General features: G+C 40.0%; 1 protein-coding gene across 1 annotated transcript in view; it reads right to left on the bottom strand.

The window, feature by feature from the left end:
- The window catches only part of CRYBG1 (crystallin beta-gamma domain containing 1), a 180277-nt gene that overhangs the window by 101782 nt on the left and 55352 nt on the right, over positions 1 to 23143 (bottom strand). The window contains exon 3 of the mRNA XM_075268126.1: positions 22936 to 23062. Coding sequence (XP_075124227.1) covers positions 22936 to 23062 — 127 coding nt within the window. The remainder of the gene's footprint in view (positions 1 to 22935; positions 23063 to 23143) is intronic.

Genomic DNA, 23143 nt, shown 5'->3' on the forward strand with positions numbered 1-23143 from the left:
TGGAGCCGTGGCTGCTGGGAACGTCACTGAAATGGAGCTGTACTGCAGAAGCATCATTGTAAAATACTGTGAAAGGGGACAGAGCACTAAACACGCTCTGTGGCCCCTTTATTCTTAGGATCAGTAATGGTCAAGGAAGTTTGGCCCCACCAATCATAAAGCGATGGCATACACAGTGGCTCACAAAAGTATTCATATCCCTTTAACTTTGTCACATCTTGTCACCTGCAATTTTCATGTCTTGCCACAGATGCTCAATGGGATTTAGGTCTGGACTTTGCCTAGGCCATTGTAACACATGAATATTCTTTGATCTATTCTAAACCATTCCGCTGTAGGTCTGGCTGTATGTTTAGGGTCATTGTCTTGCTGGAAGATGAATCTCCTTCCCAGTCTCAAGGCTTTTGCAGCTTCCAACAGGTTTTCTTCCTGGATTGTCCTGTATTTAGCTCCATCTTCCCATCAACTCTGACCCGCTTCCCTGTCCCTGCTGAAGGATAGCATCCACACAGCACGATGCTGCCACCACCATGTTTCACAGTGGGGATGGTGTGTTCAAGATGATAAGCAGTGTTACTTTTCTACCATACATAGCGCTTTGCATTTAGGCCAAAAAGTTCAACTTTGGTCTCATTTGACCTCATGGACCTTCGTCCACATGTTTGCTGTGTCTTCTGTATGGCTTGTGGCAAACTGCAAACAGCACTTCTTATGTCTTTCAACAATGTTTTCTTCTTGCCACTCTTACATTAAGGCCAGATTTGTGGAATGCACCACTTATAGTTGTCCTGTGGACAGATTCTCCCACCTGAGCTGTGGATTTCTGCAGTTCCTCCAGAGTGATCAAGGGTCTCTTGGCTGCTTCTCTGACCACTGCTCTCCTTGCTTGATCTGTTAGTTTAGGTGGATGGCCATGTCATGTTAGGTTTGCAGTTGTAGAATACTTTTTCCATTTTTGGATGATAGATTGAACAGTGCTCCTTGGGATGTTCATACCTTGGTATATGTCTTTATAGCCTAACCCAACTTTAAGCTTCCCCCAACCTTACCTCTGACCTGTTTGGTGGGTACCTTGGTCTTCATGATGCTGTTTGTTCACTCGTGTTATGTGTTAAATTGCACACAGATGGACACTTGTCAGGTTTTTATTTGATTCAAATTTTGAAAACCATGTATCATTTTTGCTCCACTTCACAATTATCTGCTACTTTATGTTGTTCAAATCTCAATAAAATACATTTAAGTTTGTGGTTGTAAGGTGACAAAATGCGAAAAATGGGTATGAATACTTTTGCAAGCCAATGTACTAGTAATATGCCATTTCTTGATGTGGTGAGAGAAAAAAAATTGAGGACCGATCACCACTACTGACATGTTAGCTTTAGTAAATACTTGTTTCTGACTATTAGATATGCTATAATGTTTCTGAAACATCTTTTCCTTCGCTGTGTTCTGTTATCCTGTTATAAATATAATCAATAAATTAACAACTGGGTTTAACATTGCCTTTGTCAAAGATAGATGCCCCTGCATGTACTGACTAGACAATGACAGGATGTACAGGACCACACCAAATAGTAAATATTCAGATGACAGTTTATTCACATAGTTCTAGGAGGATTAACAGAAGAAAGGCATAATGTGTGTGACTTACTTATATGTGACTACACCTATGGTCCTAGAACTAACTACAGTGTTGCTGGGGTTACATGGTGCTTTTTTTCCTGGAGAACTGCATGCAGTAATGAGTAGCTTGCTTTACTATGCATTTTACCTATATGATACCAAGCTGTACATTACACATTTTCTATTTAATGCGAATTACCATACAGGTAAAATACAGAGTAACATGCATTACTATAATTAAACCCTGCATGCAGCTCTTGAGCAAAAAACTACTGCAGTATAAACCCACTTTGAGGCCGCACGTAATGGTCTGCAGCAAAAAAGCGCTATTCACAGAAAGTACACAGAGGTTTTCTGCTTAAATTATACCTATTCCTTTTCCTTTTCCAATGTACACCCCCTGCTTGTATGATTCTCGGCTTTGTCCCTTAACACAAGTCTCATTCTCATGTATCAGTTGTGTAACTTTTTAGTCCCTTTATTAGCAGAACTACATGTTTGAGACTCTAAGTATCATATACCAAGTCTAATTGTGGCCTAGCCTGTAGAATTTTGTTGTAATACTTATGTATCCTTGAAATAATGGTGCGATTGTAGGTTTGTTTTTTTCTTTTTCTAATGTTTTATGACATTGTACATTATTTTGATACATGGCAATGTAACCAGGAGGAATACTCTTAGTTGTTCTTGTGACAAGGAAATCACAAAAATCTTATTTTTATGCATTGTATCTTTTCATGCCATATATACTGACGCTGGGTTCACACCTGCGTTCATGTCTCCGTACTATGGTTTCCGTCTTCTGCATGGCAGAAGACGGAAACCATAGACCGGGTCCGGCCGTGCGCGGCGGTGAGCGTTTTAGGCTCTCCGCCGCGAAACCGGATTTTTTTGTCCGGACACAGAGTAGTGCATGTCCGACTCTGTGTCCGGATTATAAAACCCGGTTTCGCGGCGGAGAGCGCAAAACGCTCACTGCCGCGCACGGCCGGACAGCTTTCTCACCCATTCAAATGAATGGGTGAGATAGTCTCCTGCAGGCTTCCGTCTCCTGCATGTGTTTTATGCAGGAAACGGAAACATGCAATAAGGACCGATGAACGCAGATGTGAACGAGCCCTTACATGTACTTTTGTATGAACCTTAGAACTGGGGGGTATACCCTCAGATTGAAGGACCTACTTCGCGCTCTCCACGGGTGAAAAATACAGAGTTGTCCTTGGTACTTTTATATACAGTGGTTTATTAAAGATAACGCGTTTCGGGGTATTAGTGCTTCACATGCACCACCCCTTCCTCAGATCTATTATTAAAAAAAGAAAACATATACAAAAAGCAACAATTACACTCAAAAAGGGGTATAAATAGTACCATGTAGTAACATATAAATATATTCCATCTGGTTCAATAGGATCATAGTGCAAGTATATAAACAACCTTCGCAAAACATATAGAGGGTTAATATAATATACACCCTTCTCTTTTTAATATGTATATTCCACATAATACATCCTTATTTGTATTTCCAACATTTTCATGTTATTCTCATATTTAGGTTAAAAATGGTGTTAATAAAACATAGAGTTTAAATTGTGCTATTATACACCCAGCCTTCTATAGACATACTAGTTAAAAGCCCATACAAGCATATACCTTCAAGTACCTATATTCAAGTTTCCAAATCGTGTTTATAAAATAGTATCCATTTATCAAAAGCCAGATTCGGGGCTTACCTCTGTTCTTTCGCTTGCAGCTGCTTGCTCCTGGCGTGTGGCCAGTCACGATGCTTTATAGGTATAAAAAAAGCCCGCGAACGTGCTTCCGCACGTCACTCGCGCCCACAGTGTGGTGCGCGCATGCGCACTTGCTGCCTACGAACGGGGATTTTCCTAACGGGGAGTTAACCATTGCGCATGCGTGAAAATCCCCGAGTGTCTAGACAATATTTAGGATCGAGCTTTCGCTACATGTTTTAAATAAGAGCTATTCAACTCAGCGTGACTCGTGGTGCCCGCGGGTAAGCCGCCAGACACATATTAAGAAGATGGCTCTATCCACTCTATAGACTATTATTAGTTTTATTATTGGTAAAAAATTTTTTATGTTAATTAGATTTTTACTGTTACACTAAAAAAGAGGGGGGGGGGGGGGGTTCAGACATCATGTCTAATATAGGTTCTTCTGAACCTGCAATTATATACACCAATATCATAGCAAGTATATATTCATATGCATACACACTCATATACACACATATACACAAATAAACATACATACACACACACTTCGACTAACACCCATGAACATACCTACATATCTACATATACATACCTACATAAACAATTATGTTTTGAAATACACATAAATAATTAAAATAATTAAAACGAATACCAATTTAAGAAAGAGATAAATAATTCTCAGCTTTAAAAAGTACTAAAAGAGATATTTTAAAGTGGGATAATTTGAATTACATAATAGGGTGAATTTATTATATTTTTTGTACTTCATATTCATTATTTGGTTCTTTAAAAAGGTTTTTTTTATAATATTTAAATGCATTTTAGAAAATAGTATATAATAAAAAAAGAGAAACATGAGGACCTAAATCTGATTACGGATTCTTGGTTTAAATTATGGAAAAAGAAAGGTGGAACTTAACTGTAGGAGAGAAATCACCCAGTAACTAATTCTTTTGCTTCATTTAGTCCCCTTGGGGTCAGGGTATTTAGTTTGTATATCCAAAACATTTCCCTTCTCCTGAGTCTTTCAAATCTGTTAGACCCAAGAGAAGGGATCTGCTCGATGGGGGTTACATCAAACTGCTGGAAATCACACTTGTGACTTTCCAAAGCATGCTTAGATAAACTATGCTTCAAAAAGCCTCTTGAGACATTGAACCTGTGGCCATTGATTCTGTTACGTAGTGATAATGTAGTCCGCCCTATATATTGTAGGCCACATTTACAACTGATTAAGTATATTACAAAATTGGTCTCACAAGAAAGGTGTTGTTTAATAGCAAAAGTTTCGCCCGTGGAACTGCTGTCAAAGGTCATCTTCCCATGGTTTATAGAGTTACAGCATTTACACCGGCTCTTATTACACTTAAAGACACCCACTTTTTTTATAGTTGTATCTTCTGTAGTGGTATTTTTCTTTGGGGACCGTAACTTACTTGGTGCTAAGATATTCTTCATGGTTTTGGCTCTACGAAAGGTAAGTTTAGGGTTTTTGGGTAGTATTTTTCCTAAAATGGGGTCATTTAGCAGAATATACCAATGGTCTTTTAGAACATTTCTAATGTGTCCATGTGATCTATTATATGTTGTAATGTAATTAAACTGCCATTGTTCATTAGCTCTATTAGTGTCATTCTTATTTTTAGACTTTGGTACCAAACATTCTGTTTGGGAAAGTGCTCTGGCTTTCTCAAATGCTCCCTTTATAACTGCTTTTGGATATCTTTTTTCCGTGAACCGTTTTTTCATTGTTAGGCTTTGATGCTCAAAATCACAATTCTTAGAGCAATTTCTTCTAAGCCTCTTAAATTGGGAAAAAGGAACATTTAGTTTCCATTTCCGATAGTGGTCACTATAAAAATCTAAGAGGTTATTCCCATCTACTTTCTTAAAAAACGTTTTAGTAGCTATTCTGCCCTCTTCAATACTTAATACTAAATCCAGGTATTCGATATGAGTGGGTGAACTATTACTGGTGAACGATAATCCCCAGTTGTTCCCATTTAGATAAGTGATAAAATCTGTTAGGGAATTATTCGAACCATTCCAAATCAATAGTAAATCGTCGATATAACGATAATAAAAGGCTATATTTTGGCTCCATTCATGTTTAGAGTATATAAACTCCCTCTCATATTCCCCCATATATATATTCGCAAAACTTGGTGCGAATTTAGTACCCATAGCCGTTCCCCGGCACTGTTGATATAATATAAAAGTACCAAGGACAACTCTGTATTTTTCACCCGTGGAGAGCGCGAAGTAGGTCCTTCAATCTGAGGGTATACCCCCCAGTTCTAAGGTTCATATTACTTTCGACCTGAGGGTCTGATGACCGAAGACGCTGCCAAACACATGTGGTGATTTTGAGAACTTTTTCACGCCCATTTGTCCAATTGTAGGCGCTGAAATAAGTATATACTACTAGTCTAAAAGAGGACTGTTTAAATTTAACTCCTATTAGCGCGGCCTTTTCTATTTTTTGAATCCTCTGCGTATGTACTTTTGTATGTACATTTGCTCTTGCCAAATATTTTAGATGTTTTATTTTAGGTAACAAAATCTTGAATAACAAAGCAGAATTAAAATTTAGATGCCTGAAAAAGATAACGGTATGCATACTCTGACGAGCAAAAGGGTAACAATGTTTTGTCTGACTTTCAGGCTCCATATCTCACGATTCACTACAGCTTCGGTTGTGAGACTGCCATCATTTTATAGACAATCATCTTGGCTATCTCATACATAAATTTGTCTTGTAACTATTTAGCATATAATTGGTTATGCAGATTCTTGTTACTGTTTCGCTGCTGGTGGTGGAATTTTTTTTTTCTCCTTGTATACTACAAATTACAACCTTCTCTTATGTTCCCTAATAGCTCAGTGTATTATTAGGTTGATTCACCGCCCCCCCCCCCCCTCCCCAGTGAAAGGTCACTGGTTCAAATCGAGGATCAGCTATGAAGAAGATTTCCTAAGAAAGGAAAAACAGTTTCATTCAGCTCATCGATGGCAGTCTCTGCACTGGTTAAGCTTTATTACTAATATAGACACCTGTCCACTGGATCCCTGTTCTTGTTCCTCTACCTCCCCTGCTAACACTCTTAATCTCAGTCACTTGACAACTCCACTGTACTCATTGGACATTTGGCCTAACTAGAGAGCAGTCAGTGTTGTCAGCGGAAGTTTGGAACACAGCAGAGGCGACAGAAGAACAAGAAGTTCCAACCTCCGCAGCCGTCCTTCACAAAGGTAATAAACGGGGTTCTAGGCTACCAGGTATATACTAGTATTAAAGTTTACCCAGAGCAGGAGATGCACTGGTAAGCTTTATTATTCCCTGAATAACTCCTTTAATTTACAGACATTAGTTTGAGTGTGAGCCAACAGAATAGCTGCTAGATATGTGCCATAATGTTTATTTCATACAGCAGACAAAACGGGACTTGCATCTACATATTTCTGATCATTAGATGAGCTCCAACAACACAGATTAACATGCCTGATTATTTTTTTACTATGCAACACCTTTATTACAGAACATGATCAGGTTGCAGCAGGTACTACATGAAGCAGGTCCCATGTCTCTTAATGCCACTAAATTGAAAGTATAGTTAATGTTTGACAATATTTGATTACAAGACATAAACACATTAAACCTGACCATAAAAAAGGGATAACTAGTACAAGCCAAACATTTCTTGAGGCTGGATGACAACAACACATCATCATATAAAATCATCTGTGAAGGTTTAAAAGCCTTTGTGAAGCCGTAGTCATAGAATCATTTTTTTATGATTAATTAAAATGCGCTGTATGATACTTGCGGACATATCTTTAGGCAAAACAAAAGGAATGGGAAGGAAACATCCATCCATACCTTTTTTGTATTTGTTTCCTTATATTTCTATCTAAAAAGGCAAAAGAAATAGAAGTACTTCCTTTATATTTTCACCAGAAATGTTATATTTACAAACTGTGGAATCCTAGAAGTCCTTTAATTGGACATGGGAACTGGAGTTGAGCTGCCATTGCTTAGAGCAGTCAGTTTACAATGCAGAGAGTCATCTGCTTCAGGCTTTGTCCACTGAGCAGATATCAGTTCATTGGTTGGGGGTACCAGGTGTCAGACCAACACCGATCTCATATTGATGACCTATCCTAACAATAGGGCTTCCGTATCTGGTCTTAGAAGGCCCTTTAGACTAACCAGGATATCCTAACACTGTTGAACTCTTTGGAACCTGTGTCTGGTTTCCACAGCGCAGCAAAATCAAGTATTTTAATTTTTACAGTATGGATGGCAAAACTGTATTTCACCCAAACTTATAGATGCTTGATAATACTGTATATAATATACAAATATGTTTTGAACTTTTATTTTTCAAAACGACAAAGAAACTACTTTGTCTATATTTTCTAAACATTTCCTGACAAGTCTTTTCTCTTGCTTTTAAGGCACTACAAATGGGTGCAGTGTAATTCACTTGTAGACATTGTCCTTTAATAAATAACTCACATTCCTAAGTGATTTTACATTGACATTGACACCATTTTACAAGCTCATACTTGTTTTTGCCATCTTTCCTTTAAAATGTAGGTTAAAATATTTCCACACTTACAAAATACATAATGTTGCCACTGTCTATCTTAGATGATAGGGAGGTACATAAAACAAAAGTTATTTCTAAGATTAACTATATGCTCAGATGTTTCCAAACCTAGTAAGGTCTTTTTAGTAAGGGCTTATGTAAACAAGTATTATAAGTCCCTATCCATACTTCTGTGTGTGTGTGTAAAATGCGTTGTTATACATAGAAATCAACCCCAGAGCCACCATATGGAGATACATTTATTACAGACCTGTTTGAATACAGTGTCCCACCGTGCAGGATTAATGCACACAGAATAGCTGTACACATGAGCTTCATGGGGGGAGATTTATGAAGACTAGTGTTTCTACATCCCCTGTGCAAGTGGAGGGTACACTTCATTTATGACAAGGACAAGCTTTATTTATGAAGTGTACAATAACTACATCCAGGTACATAGTGTGCCACCCCTCAGTAATGAGGAATAACCAGAATTAATCAGTGTGTCACTTATTAGTGACAGTACCTGTGACCCCAGAACTGAGTGCAGGTATAACTACATCCAGGTACATAGTGTGTCACCCCCTCAGTAATGAGGAATAGCCTGGAATTAATCTGTGTGTCACTTACTTATTAGTGACAGTACCTGTGACTTCAGAACTGACTGCAGGTATAACTATATCCAGGTACATAGTGTGTCACCCCCTCAGTAATGAGGAATATGCTGGAATGAATCAATGTGTCACTTACTTATTAGTGACAGCAGCGTCGCACTTCCCATGAGGCGACCTGAAGCGACTGCTTCAGGCGGCGCTATGCCAGTGTCATGACCTGATTGCGTGCGTGTGTTGGTGTATGTTTCTGTCGGGGATTCGATCCGGGCTTCTGCTGGTGGGTTCGATCTGCTGGTGGGTTCCCTACCATTGAGCCATCAGTGTGTACATGGTGTTCTGGTCTTCTGAACACACTTGGAGTTATAAGTGTAACCTCAGGTGTTATGTATTGCCATTATCCTATGGAAGGAGGCTGGGGCCTTTATTAGGCAGAGGGCTGGCTCCACCAGTTGCCGGTTTTCATGGTCCCAACTTAGAATTCTTGGCCTTAGGAGGAGTGTTCTGCTTGTGCTTACAGACTAGAAAGGAGTTTGAGTGTTGTTTGTATGTGAGTTGGTTTTTCCCTCCACACTTCTACTCTGCCCTGCCCTTCACGTCTGTTTGTTTGGCACTGTCTGGTTGTTTGAGGTGGGTTCCAGTTTATTTTACCCCAGTCTCGTGTTTACCCTTTCCTCACCTCTCCACTGTCCCTCTCCTCATTCCTCTTGTTTTGTACTTTGTTGTGCTGCATGTCAGTTGTCCAGCACCTCCCGTCCTGTTTGTTTGTCCACAGCTGCACCTTTATTTCTGCAGGGGTCACCACCCTAGAATCCCCTGTCCCTAGCTTCTTGCAGCTCTTGCCCTGTCTGTCTGTCAGGTCTTCGTGCTAGAGAGCCAGGAGTCGTCGGGGCCAAGGTTAGCTTGGAGACAGCTGACCACCACCCGCAGGCAGGGCCTAGCTAGCCACCGTGGTGCCAGGGATAGTCTCCTTCCCCTGTCTCCTTAGCGGTGCAATCTGCAGCCTGGAATCTGTGTCTGGACTCTGACACGAACATGACAGCCAGGGCCCCAGGGAGGGCGGCATTTTTGCTTATCTAAGCCGGTCCAGGACAAGCTGTCCTGGACTGGCTTAGCACCGAGCGGTGGATTGGGGAGGCCACTGGAGCAGCACTCACGCTCAGGCAGAGAGCAGGTCCTCTCCCTGCCTGCGAACGCCGCTTCGCCCCGCCCCCTTCACGCCACCACACCCCTTCCGCTCCACCCCCTCCTCCCGCCTCGGGCGGTGAAAAATGCAGGTTCACCCCTGAGTGACAGTACCTATGACCCCAGAACTGACTGCGGGTATAACTACATCCAGGTACATAGTGTGACACTCCCTCAGTAATGAGGAATAGCCTGGAATTAAAGGGGCTCTATCATTAGGAAATCTCATTTTTAACTAAACATATACTTGCATAGCCTTTCAAAAGGCTATTCCACACACACCTTTTGTATGTTAATCCCCTTAGTAGTTTTTGAATGAGCCCTTTTTTATTCATATGCTAATTAGCCTCCAGCGAGCACCCAGAAGTCTAAGTGAGCACACTCTGCTGTATGTGAGAGCAGGGAGGCTGCTGTTGCTGCTGACTCATCTCCCTGCTCTCACATACAGCAGAGTTTGCTCACTGAGACTTCCGGGTGCTCGCTGGAGGCTAATTAGCATATGAATAATAAAGGGCTCATTCAAAAACTACTGAGGGGATTAACATACAAAAGGTGTGCGTGGAATAGCCTTTCTAAAGGCTATGCAAGTATATGTTTAGTTAAAAAATGAGTTTTCCCAATGATAGAGCCCCTTTTATCAGTATGTCGCTTACTTATAAGGCAAAGTTGTGACTCCAGAACTGACTGCAGTTATCCCTGTTCAGAACACTATGGCCCATATTTGTAAAAGTGAACGGGCCTTGAAAGTGGCCAAAAATACACCTCAGCTTGGTGAACTTTGGGAGCATCTTAGCCTCTGCGTCCTGCTCATCACTTTTTAGACAGTGGGTGTAAGAGGGTGGAAACCTATGTTGCCCATAGGCATTAGTGAATAAAGATATTGTATACAGTTCTTCTGTTGAATAGTGATGTATAAGCCCATTCTAATTGGGAAATGTTACAGGCTGTTATGATAAGGACAAATGTTCAGGGTTTTTTAGTCACTTTCTGAAGCCAAAACCTGGACTGGATCATGAAGTGTGAGAACCTAGAAAAGAGAGATGGTACATCTTTTCTGTTTTTCACTCCATTTCTGGTTTTGCCAACTTCTTACAATTAAAGACCCTTTTAACGCCAATGAAAGACAAACCACCAGTGAAGGAAAAATGACTTGAAAAATCAGTATGCACTGGAAAAAAGGAACCTAGGACGTCCTCTGAAAAATAACCCCATATCCCTCCTTCACCAAACCTTACGGTTGGTACAATGCAGTCTGGCAAGTAATGTTCTGCTGGTATTTGCCACACTGACACTCTTTCATCAGACTATCCGATAGAGGAGCGCATAGAACACGTTTCCATTACTCTCCAGTCCAGTGACAGTGTGTATCACACCACTTCAGAAAAAGTTTGATATTGTACTTGGCGACATAAAGTAGGCATGCAGATGCTTGGCCATGGACTTCCATGTCATGAAGCTCCCAATGCAGTGTTCGTGCTCATGCCAATGCCAGTGCAAGTTTGAAACTCTGCAGTTATTGATTAAAATGTATACCAATATTTACATGTTATTTATCCTTCCAATTGCTGGGAAATGCATTCCATGAATAGACCAGTTTAACCCCTTACCCTCATCGGTCATACTATTATGGTTGATGTTGGATGTTTAATTTTTTTTCTTTTACAGGTTAAACATGATAAACTATTTAAATTTGGTATCCGTGAAATCATATCGACCCAAAGAACACAGGTGACATCTAATTTTGACTATATAGTGAATGATGTAAAAACAAAGCCTGCAAGAAAGTCATACAAATACAGTTTTTCTCTAATTCCACCCATTCCGAATCTTTTATTATTTTACCAGTACATTGTACAGATTATTAAATGGTACCATTACAAATTACAATTTGTCCCACAAAAATAAAGCCCTCATACGGCTCTGTATGTGGAAAATAAAATGTTATGGTTTTTGAAATGAGAGGTGTTAAAAAACCAAAAATTCCTGGTCTACAAAGTAACTTGAGATTTGCATGACCCTTGTGTAGCTAGATTTTTATTGGGTTTGTCTAATTCATAATTAATAGCACTGTCTGTGTTTTTGCAGATGACACCAAGCTATATAATAGTAATCTATAGAGGATGTACGTAGGTTACAAGCACACTTGAACAGACTGAGTGTTTGGGCAACAACATGGCAAATGAGGTTCAGTATGAAATGTAAAAATATATGCATCTGAGTAAAAATAATCTGCATTTAACATTATGTGCTAGGTGGAGTAAAGTTGGGAGAGTCACTGGGGGAGAAGGACCTGGATGTACTCGTAGATTATAGATTAAATTACAGCATGTAATAATGTCAATCATCTGCTTCTAAGGGCAGGAAGCTTTTCTCATGTATTGAAAGTGGTATAGGATGGGAAAGGGATGTAATATTACCTCTTATTACTCATTTGTGAAACTCCATTTGGAATATGAAGTTCATTTCAGGGCACCGGGTTCATAGAAAGGATGTCGTATAGTTGAACTGGTTCAATGAAGAACCACTAAATTGATAAGAGGCATGGAGGACCTCAATGAGGAGCGATTAGGGCTAAAACCCCATGTTGTAAATTTTGCTGCAGTTTTTTGAGCCAAAGTCAGTAGTGGATTGATCAGAAGGTAGAAGTATAAGAGATTTCTACATATTTCTCTTTCCTCACTACTAAATGATAAAATTATAAATTGGACATCCCATTTAAGTTAGACCCACATGTGGATAGCATAGTGGACCTTTTATCACTAATTTACTTAGTTTTACTACATTTTTTATTGACATAAAAAAAGATTATTTGATGTGTTTATCTAGTGCACATAAAGGGATTCTATCATTAGAATACCCTTTTTAAACTAAGTACAGGTAAGAATAGCTTTAAGAAAGGCTATTCTTCTCTTACCTTTAGTTTTCTGATCTGCGCTGCCGTTCCCGAGAAATAAATTCTTTCTTCCTTATGTAAATGAGTTTTCTTGCAGCACTGGGGGCATCCCCAGTGCTGCTTGAAAACTCTCCAGCGACAGCCTGTGTCTTCTTCTCTAACTGTGCATGTCCGTCAGCCATGTTCCTGTGGCTTCTCCCGTTCAGGCACAGGAAAATGCCCGACAGAGATGTGCCGTCGGAGCTTTTGAATCAAGAAGCGATGGAAGCGCGAAAGAGGAGTAGGTCCGGAGAAGAAGACAGAGGCATCGCTGAAGAGTTCTCAATCAGCACTGGGGACGCCCCCAATTCTGTATGAGCGCAGGGGAATGCCCCCAGTGCTGCAAGTAAACTCATTTACATAAGGAAGAAAGAAGATATTTCTCAGGAACGGCGGCACAGATGACAATAATAAGGCTATTCTTTATTCCTACGTGTACTTAGTTTAAAAGGGTATTCTAATCATAAAATCCCTTTAATAAGGCAAAATGTTTCATTTTTAGGGCTCGTTCACACGTGGGCAAAGGGGCGTATTTTGACAGTGGATTTCGCTTCAAAATCCGCCCCTTTACAATGGTGGTCTATGCAGACCGCCGGGCTTCTTTTTTCCGCTAGCGGCGGGCTGCTGCTAGCAGAGAAAAGAAGCGACATGTCCTATCTTCAGACGGAAGCCGTGGCGCGCTGGGCCGCAGCTTCCGCCTAGCGGCAGCACCCTCTTATGTCGGCTCATTCATTTGAGCCGACATAGGAGGGGAAAGCCGCGACCGCGATGGTCGTGGCAGGCGGGTTTTGACCAGAGAGAGACGCGGCTCGCCGCGTCTCTCTCTGTGTCAAAACCCGCGCGGACGGTTCACATGTGAACTGACCCTTAGTGGTTATTTTACCACTCACACATTTACTATATCAGTGCTTATTTCTACCACTAGGAGTCCAATCCAGTCTAGTGCGATAATTCAGGACAATAGGAGCTGTAAACAGATCATTCCCATTTTGTTACTATTGGTGGTAACAGGCAGCAGGTATTTTTCATGTGAATGTGCAGCTGAACAAAATAGTGCTTAGTATAGTCATACATAGACTTATCACGTATATGTAAAATCTCCAGCTAATTTATGTTGCTGATATTTAGAAACAAAAGTAACAGTATTTTTGAGTTACCCAAAATGAATGTTCTAGGTAAATTTCTTGCCACTTTGTTTTGTAATCAGACCTTGGAATAATAATTGAGAACTAAGGAGAAGGATTATTAATATTGTTTTACATGGCCAATAAGCTGAGCTGCACCCATGAGTGACTCCATAATTCTTCATGGCTACAGTTGCAATAGGAAATTGTGTAAGTGTATTTGTTAACAGTAACTCTGTCATACTTTGTCATACCTTTCACAACATAAAGCACAGGTAATATTTGTCACTACTGCTTTAATATTAACCACATGAGGACCGCCGTACGTAAATTTACGGCCTCATGTGCTGGTACCTAAAGACCGGACTATTGCCGAAATACGTCCGGCCTTTAGGTACCTTTCTGGCGGGGGGAGGGGTGCGGGGGGGACAGGGGTTAGGTGTTACTAACACCTAACCCCTTCCTCCATAACGTCCAGTCGGAACTGAGTCCGACTGGACGTGTTAACCCTTTCGATCGCGCCGTCAAACATCGCGGCGCGATCGAAAGGGATCCGCCGACAAGTTAACCAGATCGGCACCCCCCGCGGCGAGATCGGGGGGTGCCGATGTCAGTAGAAGGTAGTCTGGGGTCTGGCCAGTGACCCCAGACTACCGGAGCCCCCACATACCTGGTGATCCTGCCAGGCGGTGGAGGAAGTGAGCGATGTGTCTCACTTCCTCTGCAGCTTACAGGACACGAGCAGGCTCATGTCCTGCTCGTGTCCTGTCTGCTACTGTGTAGAATCAGCTGATGCTTTCATCAAAGCATCAACTGATTCAAGTGTCCTAAAGGGACACATGAAAAAGTTAAAAAAAAGTTAAAAAAAAATAAAGTGTATGAAAAAAGTAATAAAGTTCTAAAGTCCAAAAATCCCTTTTTTCTATACAAAATGAATTATATAAAAAAAAGCACTAAAAATTAAAAAAAGTAATGCATATTTGGTACCGCCGCGTCCGTAACAACCTGTACAATAAAACTGAAATAATATTTAATGTACACGGTGAACGTCGGAAAAAAAAAACGGAAAAAACTCGCCGGAAATAATGATTTTTTGCCATCTCATCCTACAAAATATGCTATAAAAAGTGATCAAAAAGTCATATTCACCCCACAACAGTGCCAATAAAAAGCGCACATTTTCCCGCAAAAAATAAGCCCTCAACCAACACTGTCAACCGAAAAATAAAAATGTTACGCCTCTCAGAAGATGGCGATGCAAAAATCACTGATTTATGTCCCCAAATGTGTTTTTGTTCTGCAGACTTAGTATCGCATAAAAAAATAACATAAATGAGGTATCGCCGTAACCGTACCGACCCGCAGAATAAAGGACACATGTTACTTATGCTGTACGCTGCATGGCGAAAAATTTAAAATGTAAAACTCAATGCAGGATTGATTTTTTTTTTTTTTAATCCAGCAAGAAAGAGTTAATAAAATGTAATCAGTAAGTTGTAGGCACCCAAAGATGGTGCCATTACAAAATGCATCTCATCCTGCAAACAACAAGCCCTTATATGGCCATGTCACCAGAAAAATAAAGAAAATATAGCATCTAGCAATGTCAAGGCAAAACCCCCCAAAAATCGCCAAATTATTAGAACACAACTGGCTGCGGCAGATAGGGAATATATAAGCTGTGCGAGCGAATATCAGGGGACACCTCAGATTTACAGCTTATGAGCGAAAAAACACCAGAAGTGACCCCCAAAGTGACCCCCAGAGTGACTCCCCCAATCATAGGAGCTACTGGGACATAGTAGGGAATTTGGTGTCTGCAATGTTCTCCGCACAGCTTATATATTCCCTCTTCGCCATCCGCTGTGCAGTCACGTCTGGATACTAATACTCACTACACCCCCTGATAAATTCTTTGAGGGGTGCAGTTTTCAAAATGGGGTCACTCCTTTGGGGAATCCACTTTTCTGGTACCTTACAGGCTCTACAAACATGACATGGCATCCAGATACCAAACATCAAAATCTGTACTCCAAAAGCCGCATCGCGCTCCTTCGCTTCTGCGCCCTGCTGTGCGCCCAAACTGCAGTTTATGACACATGTATGACACTGGTGTACCCGTTATATCGGACGTAATGTCATATGTGAGTATAAACTGATATTAGGGCACAGCTGGACGCAAAAGGGAAGAAGGGTTATTGGGTTTTTGGAGCACAGACGGTTTGGTTTTTGGATGCCATGACACTTTTGTAGATCTGAAACGCCAGTAAAGTGGAATCCCCTGATATGAGACCTTATTTTGGAAACTACACCCCTGAAGGATTTCTCCAGGGGTACAGAGAGCATTTTTAACCCCCAAGTGTTGCTATAACTTATTATCCATAAATGAATACGAAGCTGATTGTGAAAGGTGAAAATGACCATTTTTCCAGGAATACGTCATTTCAGTGCGTAATATGTTGTGCCCGCCTTGTATCAGAGATGAACGCTCTAAAAGCTGTTGTGCCCGGGATACCCGCTTACCAGTTTTTGGAGTGTCTCTGCTGACATAAGTTGGGCACAACATATCGGGCACTAAAATGGCGAATCTCTGGAAATTTTTCATTTTTAACTTCTCATTATCAGCTGTGATTTCATTTCTGGAAACTAAATAAATGCAACACTCAGGGGTTAAAAATGCTCGCTACACCACTTGATAAATCCCATGAGTGGGCTAGTGTCCAAAATGGGGTGACATGTCTGCGGATTCCACTTTATTGGCAATTCAGGGGCTTTGCAAAAGTGGCATGGTGTCCTAAAACCAAACTGTGCTCCAAAAACCAAAATAGCGCTCCTTCCCTTCTGTGCCCGGCTGTGCCCAAACAGCCATTTATACCCACATATGGCATTAAGTCCGTTATCCGGGGTACACCAGTGTCATACATGTGGGCATACACCGCTATTTGGGTACCCAGCAGGGCGCAGATGTGAAGGAGCAATATGTGCTTTTGGAGTGCAGATTTATATTCTTTGTTTTTGGACACCACATCACATTTGCAGAGGCCCTAAAATTGTCCCTACAAAATGGGGTCACTTCTTGGTGAATTCCAGTTTACTGTCACCTGTGTAGTTTCTAAAATGGGGTCACAATGGGGGGTTTCCATTGTATTGATACTTTAGGGGCTCAGCTAATGCGACATGGCACCTGAGAACTATTCCAGCCACATCTGCTTTCTAAAAGCCAAATAACGCTCTTTCCATTCTGAGCCCCACCGTATACCCATACAGCAGATTATGGCCACATATGGGGTATTGCCGTGTTAAGAAGAAATTGTGTAACAAACTCTGGGGGGCTTTTAATTCTTCAGCTACTTGCAAAATTAAAAATATGGCGCTAAATGGACGATTAATTGGAAAAAAAAAGGAATTTTTCATTTTTACGTCCCATTGTTAATAAAATCTGTGAATCAGCTGTGAGGCCAAAATGCTCACCAAACCCCTAGATAAATTCTATGAGGGGTGTAGTTTCCAAAATGGGGTCACTTTTAGGGGGTTTCCACTTTATTGGTACACTAGGGGCTCTGCAAATGCGACATGGCACCTGAAAAATATTCCAGCAGAATCTGCCCTTCAAAAGCCAAATAGCGCTCTTTCCATTCTGAGCCCCGCCATGTTCCCATACAGTAGATTATTACCACATATGGGGCATTTCTGTGTTCAGGAGAAATTGTGTAACGAACTTTAGGGAGCTTTTTTTCCTTTATCCTCTTGTGAAAATGAAAAATTTGGGGCTAAATTGACAGTTTGTTGGAAAAAAAGTAAATTTTCATTTTCATGTCCCAATGTTAATAAAATCTGTGAAACAGCTGTAGGGTCAAAATGCTCACTCTACCCTTTGATATGTTTTGTGGGGGGTGTAGTTTCCAAAATGGGGTCACTTTTAGGGGGTTTCCACTGTATTGGTACTCTAGGGGCTCTGCTAATGCGACATGGCACCTAAAAATTATTCCAGCAAAATCTGCCATCCAAAAGCAAAATAGCGCTCCTTCCATTCTGAGCCCCGCCATGTTCCCATACAGCAGAATATGGCCACATATGGGGTATTGCCGTGTTCAGGATAAATTGTTTAACAAACTTTGGGGGGCTTTTACTCCTTTAACCCCTTGTGAAAATGAAAACTTTGGGGATAAAGTGACATTTTAGTAATTTTTCTTTTACACATTCCAATGTTAGTAAAATCTGTGAAACAACTGTACGGTCTAAATGCTCACTATACCCCTTGATGAATTCCGTGAGGGGTGTAGATTCTAAAATGGGGTCACTTTTGGGGGGTTTCCATTGTTTTGGTACGCTAAGGGCTCTGCAAATGTGACATGGTGCCTGAAAATTATTCCAGCAAAATATGCTGTTCAAACACCCAGTGTCACTCCTTCCCTTTCGTGCACTGCCGTGTGCCCAAAAATCAGTTTACACCCACATGTGGGGTGTTTCTGTGCACGGGAGAAATTGCATAACAAAATGTGAGATGCATTTTCTCCTTTAACCCTTTGTGAATGTGTTAATTTTAGGTCTAAATGAATGTATTAGTGAAAAAAAATGAAATGTCTAAATTTGACCTCCATATTATTTTTATTCTTATGAAATGCTTAAAGGGTTAACAAACATCCCAAATGCTGTTTTGAATAATTTGAGGGGTGTAGTTTTGAAAATGGGGTGATTTATGGGGGTTTCTATTATATAGGCCTTTATAATTCCTTTCAGAACTGAAGTGGTCCCTAAAAAATTAGTTTGAGGAATTTTCTTGTAAATCTGGAAAATTGCTGTTACACTTGTAAGCCTTGTAACATCCAAAATGAATTAAAAGACGATCAAAAGATGATGCCGATATAAAGCAGAGATATGGGAGATAATATTTATTCATGTATTTGGATGGTATGACTATCTGCCTGAAAAGCAGAGAATTTCACATTTTGAAAATTGCAATTTTTTCCAAATTTCCATCAAATTTGCTAGTTTTTTTTATAAATAAATACAAAAATATTGATTAGTGTTTACCACTAACATGAAGTATAATGTGTTACGAAAAAACAATTTCAAAATCACTTGTGTAAGTTAAAGCGTCTCAAAGTTATTGCCATTTAAAGTGACACATGTCAGTTTTGAAAAAAGAGGCCCGGTCCTTAATGTACTTCTGGGCCTGGTCCTTAACCGGTTAAATAATATTGAGAAGCCAGAGATAAACATCTTAATGTATGCTTGGGGCATAAAAGGATTGCATGTAAAGGGCCAAATGAACAATTGTGTTTTCTAAGTGCATTGATGGAAGACAGGTAATGCTGCAGGCAGGGAAGCTTACACATAATATGATCAGATCTAATGACACTATCATGTACTCACTTTCATATATCATATATCATTTTTGAAACTATCATTTATTCTACCTTATAGAAACCAGCTCTAGGTGGAATCCAAAGTGTGAGTCCTCCTGGTATACCCCATATGTCATTTATGAGTATAAATTACAATCATAAAAACTATTTTTTACAATTAGTTAAATTACTTCTTGAGAACTATCCTGGGGACAATGATGAGAATGATGAGAATGATGAGAATCTCATGGATAGCGTATACGACAGATACAGTAGATGCTACACCTCATGTTACTTTATACCAACCTTCTAACAATCTCCTAACCTGTTTCTTGTCGCACTGTTATGTTACTTCCAACACCTTTAAGATAATCTAGTTTCTTGTCTAGTTTCTAGGCATGTTCTAGAACAGGGATCTGTAGTGAGTGGAACACTTATTTATGTGACCAAACAGATTGAGAAATGCCCCAAAACTGTGAGATTCTGTCCAAAAGATATATTGCAAAATGAATCATGGTAATAGCGTCTCTACCTTTGCTTTCCTGTTTTAATTTGTTGTGTCACACCCTGTACTTCATTAGAAAAATAATTCTCACATCAAACGTAATTACTAGGGATGGGAATGGATAAGAGAGTGCAGGAGAATAGTCGATCCGAGCAAAGACCAAAATAAAGCTATGTAACTACACAATAAAGCCACATATTGGGAATTTGTAAAGCAGAACTTCTAACCACAGCAATTAGATTGAGAATGACACTACAGTAATCCACTATATTTGTTTGTTTTTTTAGATATACAATGTAGTCATCGAAGTAGATTAATAATCTGCCTTCACCCATGTCTAGAATTTGTACCTGTGTTCAAGTCTATTCCTGTTCCTGCAAAACACTGCAGAACTCATAATACTATATACTTGGCAGGATCTTAGATTGCGAGGATGATGTCACCCACACATCCTGAAAGCTGCACAAACTACTGCTGATAGCACTGGGAATGGTAATGGGGACATGGTAACCTGACTGTGAAAGAGGGGGGACTATGGGCTGGATGTTAGAGAGGGGCTATAGGGAACAGATTGAAATGAGGGAGAGACATAAACACAATAAAGCTAGGACAGAAGAACACGGGCCAGGATTCTGATGTATTTGAGCAGGAGAAGCAGTGGATCAATAGAGTGATCCTATAAGACAATGAAGATGTTGGTTAATTCCTAACCAGCATATATACCCATCAGCAATACATTGCTTTTGAATTAGTTGCATGAGAATAAATCCTGACATATCTCTAGGATATGCCCTTACTGTGTTACCTGTAAGATATCTAATCATTGAAATTGCTTAGTTTACAAGAAAAAGCCAGGAGAAAAACGCACCATTGTAGCCCACAAAAGTTTTACCAAACCTCATCTGTTACCTACGGTATGTAGGGCACTGCAGCTCATATGCATTCACGTGATTGAGTTGCATGACCAGACACAGAACATGGGTGAAGGAGATGCTGTGTCTGATAAATCCCAAACTCATAATATCATTTAATAGCTGACAATTATTCTCAGATTATTGTGGTAAAGCCAGAAAAGAGACACCTAGTGGACACTTCTTCCTGAACCTGGCACATTACATTATCCAAGAGTCAAAGGCTAGGTTCACACTAGCAATGGGTTTCCATCCTTTTGCTCTGCATGGAGACTACTATAGACTATAATGCAGTTTGCCGGGTTTCCTCTCAGTTTCAATATAAAATTGGCAGAGAGATATGTCCTCGCTGAAAGACTTTTCTTTCTGCCAATTTAAGCGGAATCCTGGACAGAGACAAAACATTATTTATTGCTGGCATTACCCCATGTATACAGGGCAATGATCAGCCAACAGTTGTATAATCAAAGATGCAAATTAACTGACACACCAACACCCCTTCATTGTGAATGATCCTTCGTGTGACCATTCATTATAGATCTTTCCCCTGTAGGCTGTATTATAATGTCATGGTTTCTGCATGTGCATGACGCACTGTCCACCTTGCGCTAGGCAATGATCACATGATTACGCAGATAGCGGACAGCGTCTATACATAACTATATAGTTATTACGGTAGAGTGAAGAAATTTGTTTAGTTACGTCCTGGTGACCAAATATGGTTGCTTCAGAGAGGACTCACTGGCCTTATTTCACACAACAGAGACCAGACAGTATTGACCCTGATCAGAAATTACCATGGCATCTGAGTGGTTACTTTCACTTTCTATGTTAAACTCGGTAGTGGAGAGGATCCTCCCTCCGATAGCATGATCGAGGGAGGCATCCCATTACCATGGAAGCCAAGAGCCTCCTGAAGGCTCCCAGCCCTGCCATAGTAATGTTACTACTGAAGCCTGCCTGCAGTGTCTTCAATAATTACTGTATATACTCGAATATAAGCCGAACTTTTCAGCCCAGTTTTCGTGCTGAAAAAGCCCCCCTCGGCTTATACTCGAGTCAGCAAAATTTTTTATTTTTTTATTTTTTTTTTTGAAGGGGGGGGGGGTCTCTGACCAGCCACAATATCAATGTATAGAATCTCCCATAAAATAGTGCAAAAAAAAAAAGATTTAAAAAAAAAAAAAAATAGAAGTTCTAAATCACTCCTTTCCCTAGAATACATACAAAAGTAGAAAATGACTGTGAAACACATACACATTAGGTATTCCTGTGTCTGAAAGTGCCCGGTCTACTAAATATAGGGGATCTGCAGTGCTCCTGTACCCTATATTTAGCCAGACTGAATTCCAAGTGGGGGAATAAAAAACAGTCCTCAAGCTCAGGGAAGGGGCAGACAGACAACCAAAACACCCCCTCGCCTTCCCCAGCACCCAGCATCTACTGCACCCAAAAACTACAACCATTTTAATTTTTGAAATTTTCCAGTATCTTTTGCATTTCCCCCCCCCCTCGGCTTATACTCGAGTCAATAAGTTTTCCCAGTTTTTTGTGGTAAAATTAGGGACCTCGTCTTATATTCGGTCGGCTTATATTCGAGTATATACGGTACATAGCAAATCTGCCATAGACTGAATTACAGTAGAATTGAAGTCTATGGGACAAATAATCTGAAGATCAAAAGTTCAAGCCCCCTAGGGGGGTTAAAAAATAAAATTTTTAAAAATATATTTAGAAAAAATCAAAACATAGATCACATATAAAAATAAATAAATAAGAATAAACATTAACACATTAGACATCCCCAAGTCCAAAAATGCCCAAACTATTAAAATATAAAAATGTTTGTGCCATATCGTAAATGTCGTAGCAGGAAAAAAAAAAGGTTGATCTGCCTTCCTAAAAAAAAAAAAAGGAATAAAAAGTGATCAAAACATAATACATTCCCCATCATGGTATCAGAAAAAAAAAAATATTGTCCCACAAAAAGCACCTTACACAGAATATGGGGACTCAAAGAATTTTTTTTTCTGTCAAAATTTTGAATTATTGTAAAGTTATTAAAACATGAAAAAACTATATAAATTTGGTATCACTGTAATCGTACTGACTGAGAGAATAAAGCTAACATAACATTTATACTGCACAGTTTAAGCTGTAAAAACAATACTCATAAGAAAATGGTGGTACTGCATTTTTCGGCTTCCCAGTACATTATACAGAATTATAACCTGTCATGCATAAATCAAGCCCTCATATGGCGATGCAAACAGAAAAATGAGAACGTTATGGATTTTGGAATGCAGGGAGTAAAAAACAAAAACACAAAAATGCTAAATGTTTGTCACGTTAAATCGCTTACCATATTCTCTTGTACATTGGCATTGGCTTCTTTCTGGTGGGAAACAAGGATGTGAGAATCTTCTGCGGAGGTTACAATCATTGAATAAGGACGCAGCTGATGATCCCTATCTGGCGTATTAAATGATCTGTAACAAAAACAGTGTCATTGTCATAAACATACTTACTCATTGACCTAAATTCACAGTTCGTGACAAAAATACTGCTAT

This window comes from Leptodactylus fuscus, chromosome 3 (assembly GCF_031893055.1).
Source record: "Leptodactylus fuscus isolate aLepFus1 chromosome 3, aLepFus1.hap2, whole genome shotgun sequence".
NCBI classification, from domain to species: Eukaryota; Metazoa; Chordata; class Amphibia; order Anura; family Leptodactylidae; genus Leptodactylus; species Leptodactylus fuscus.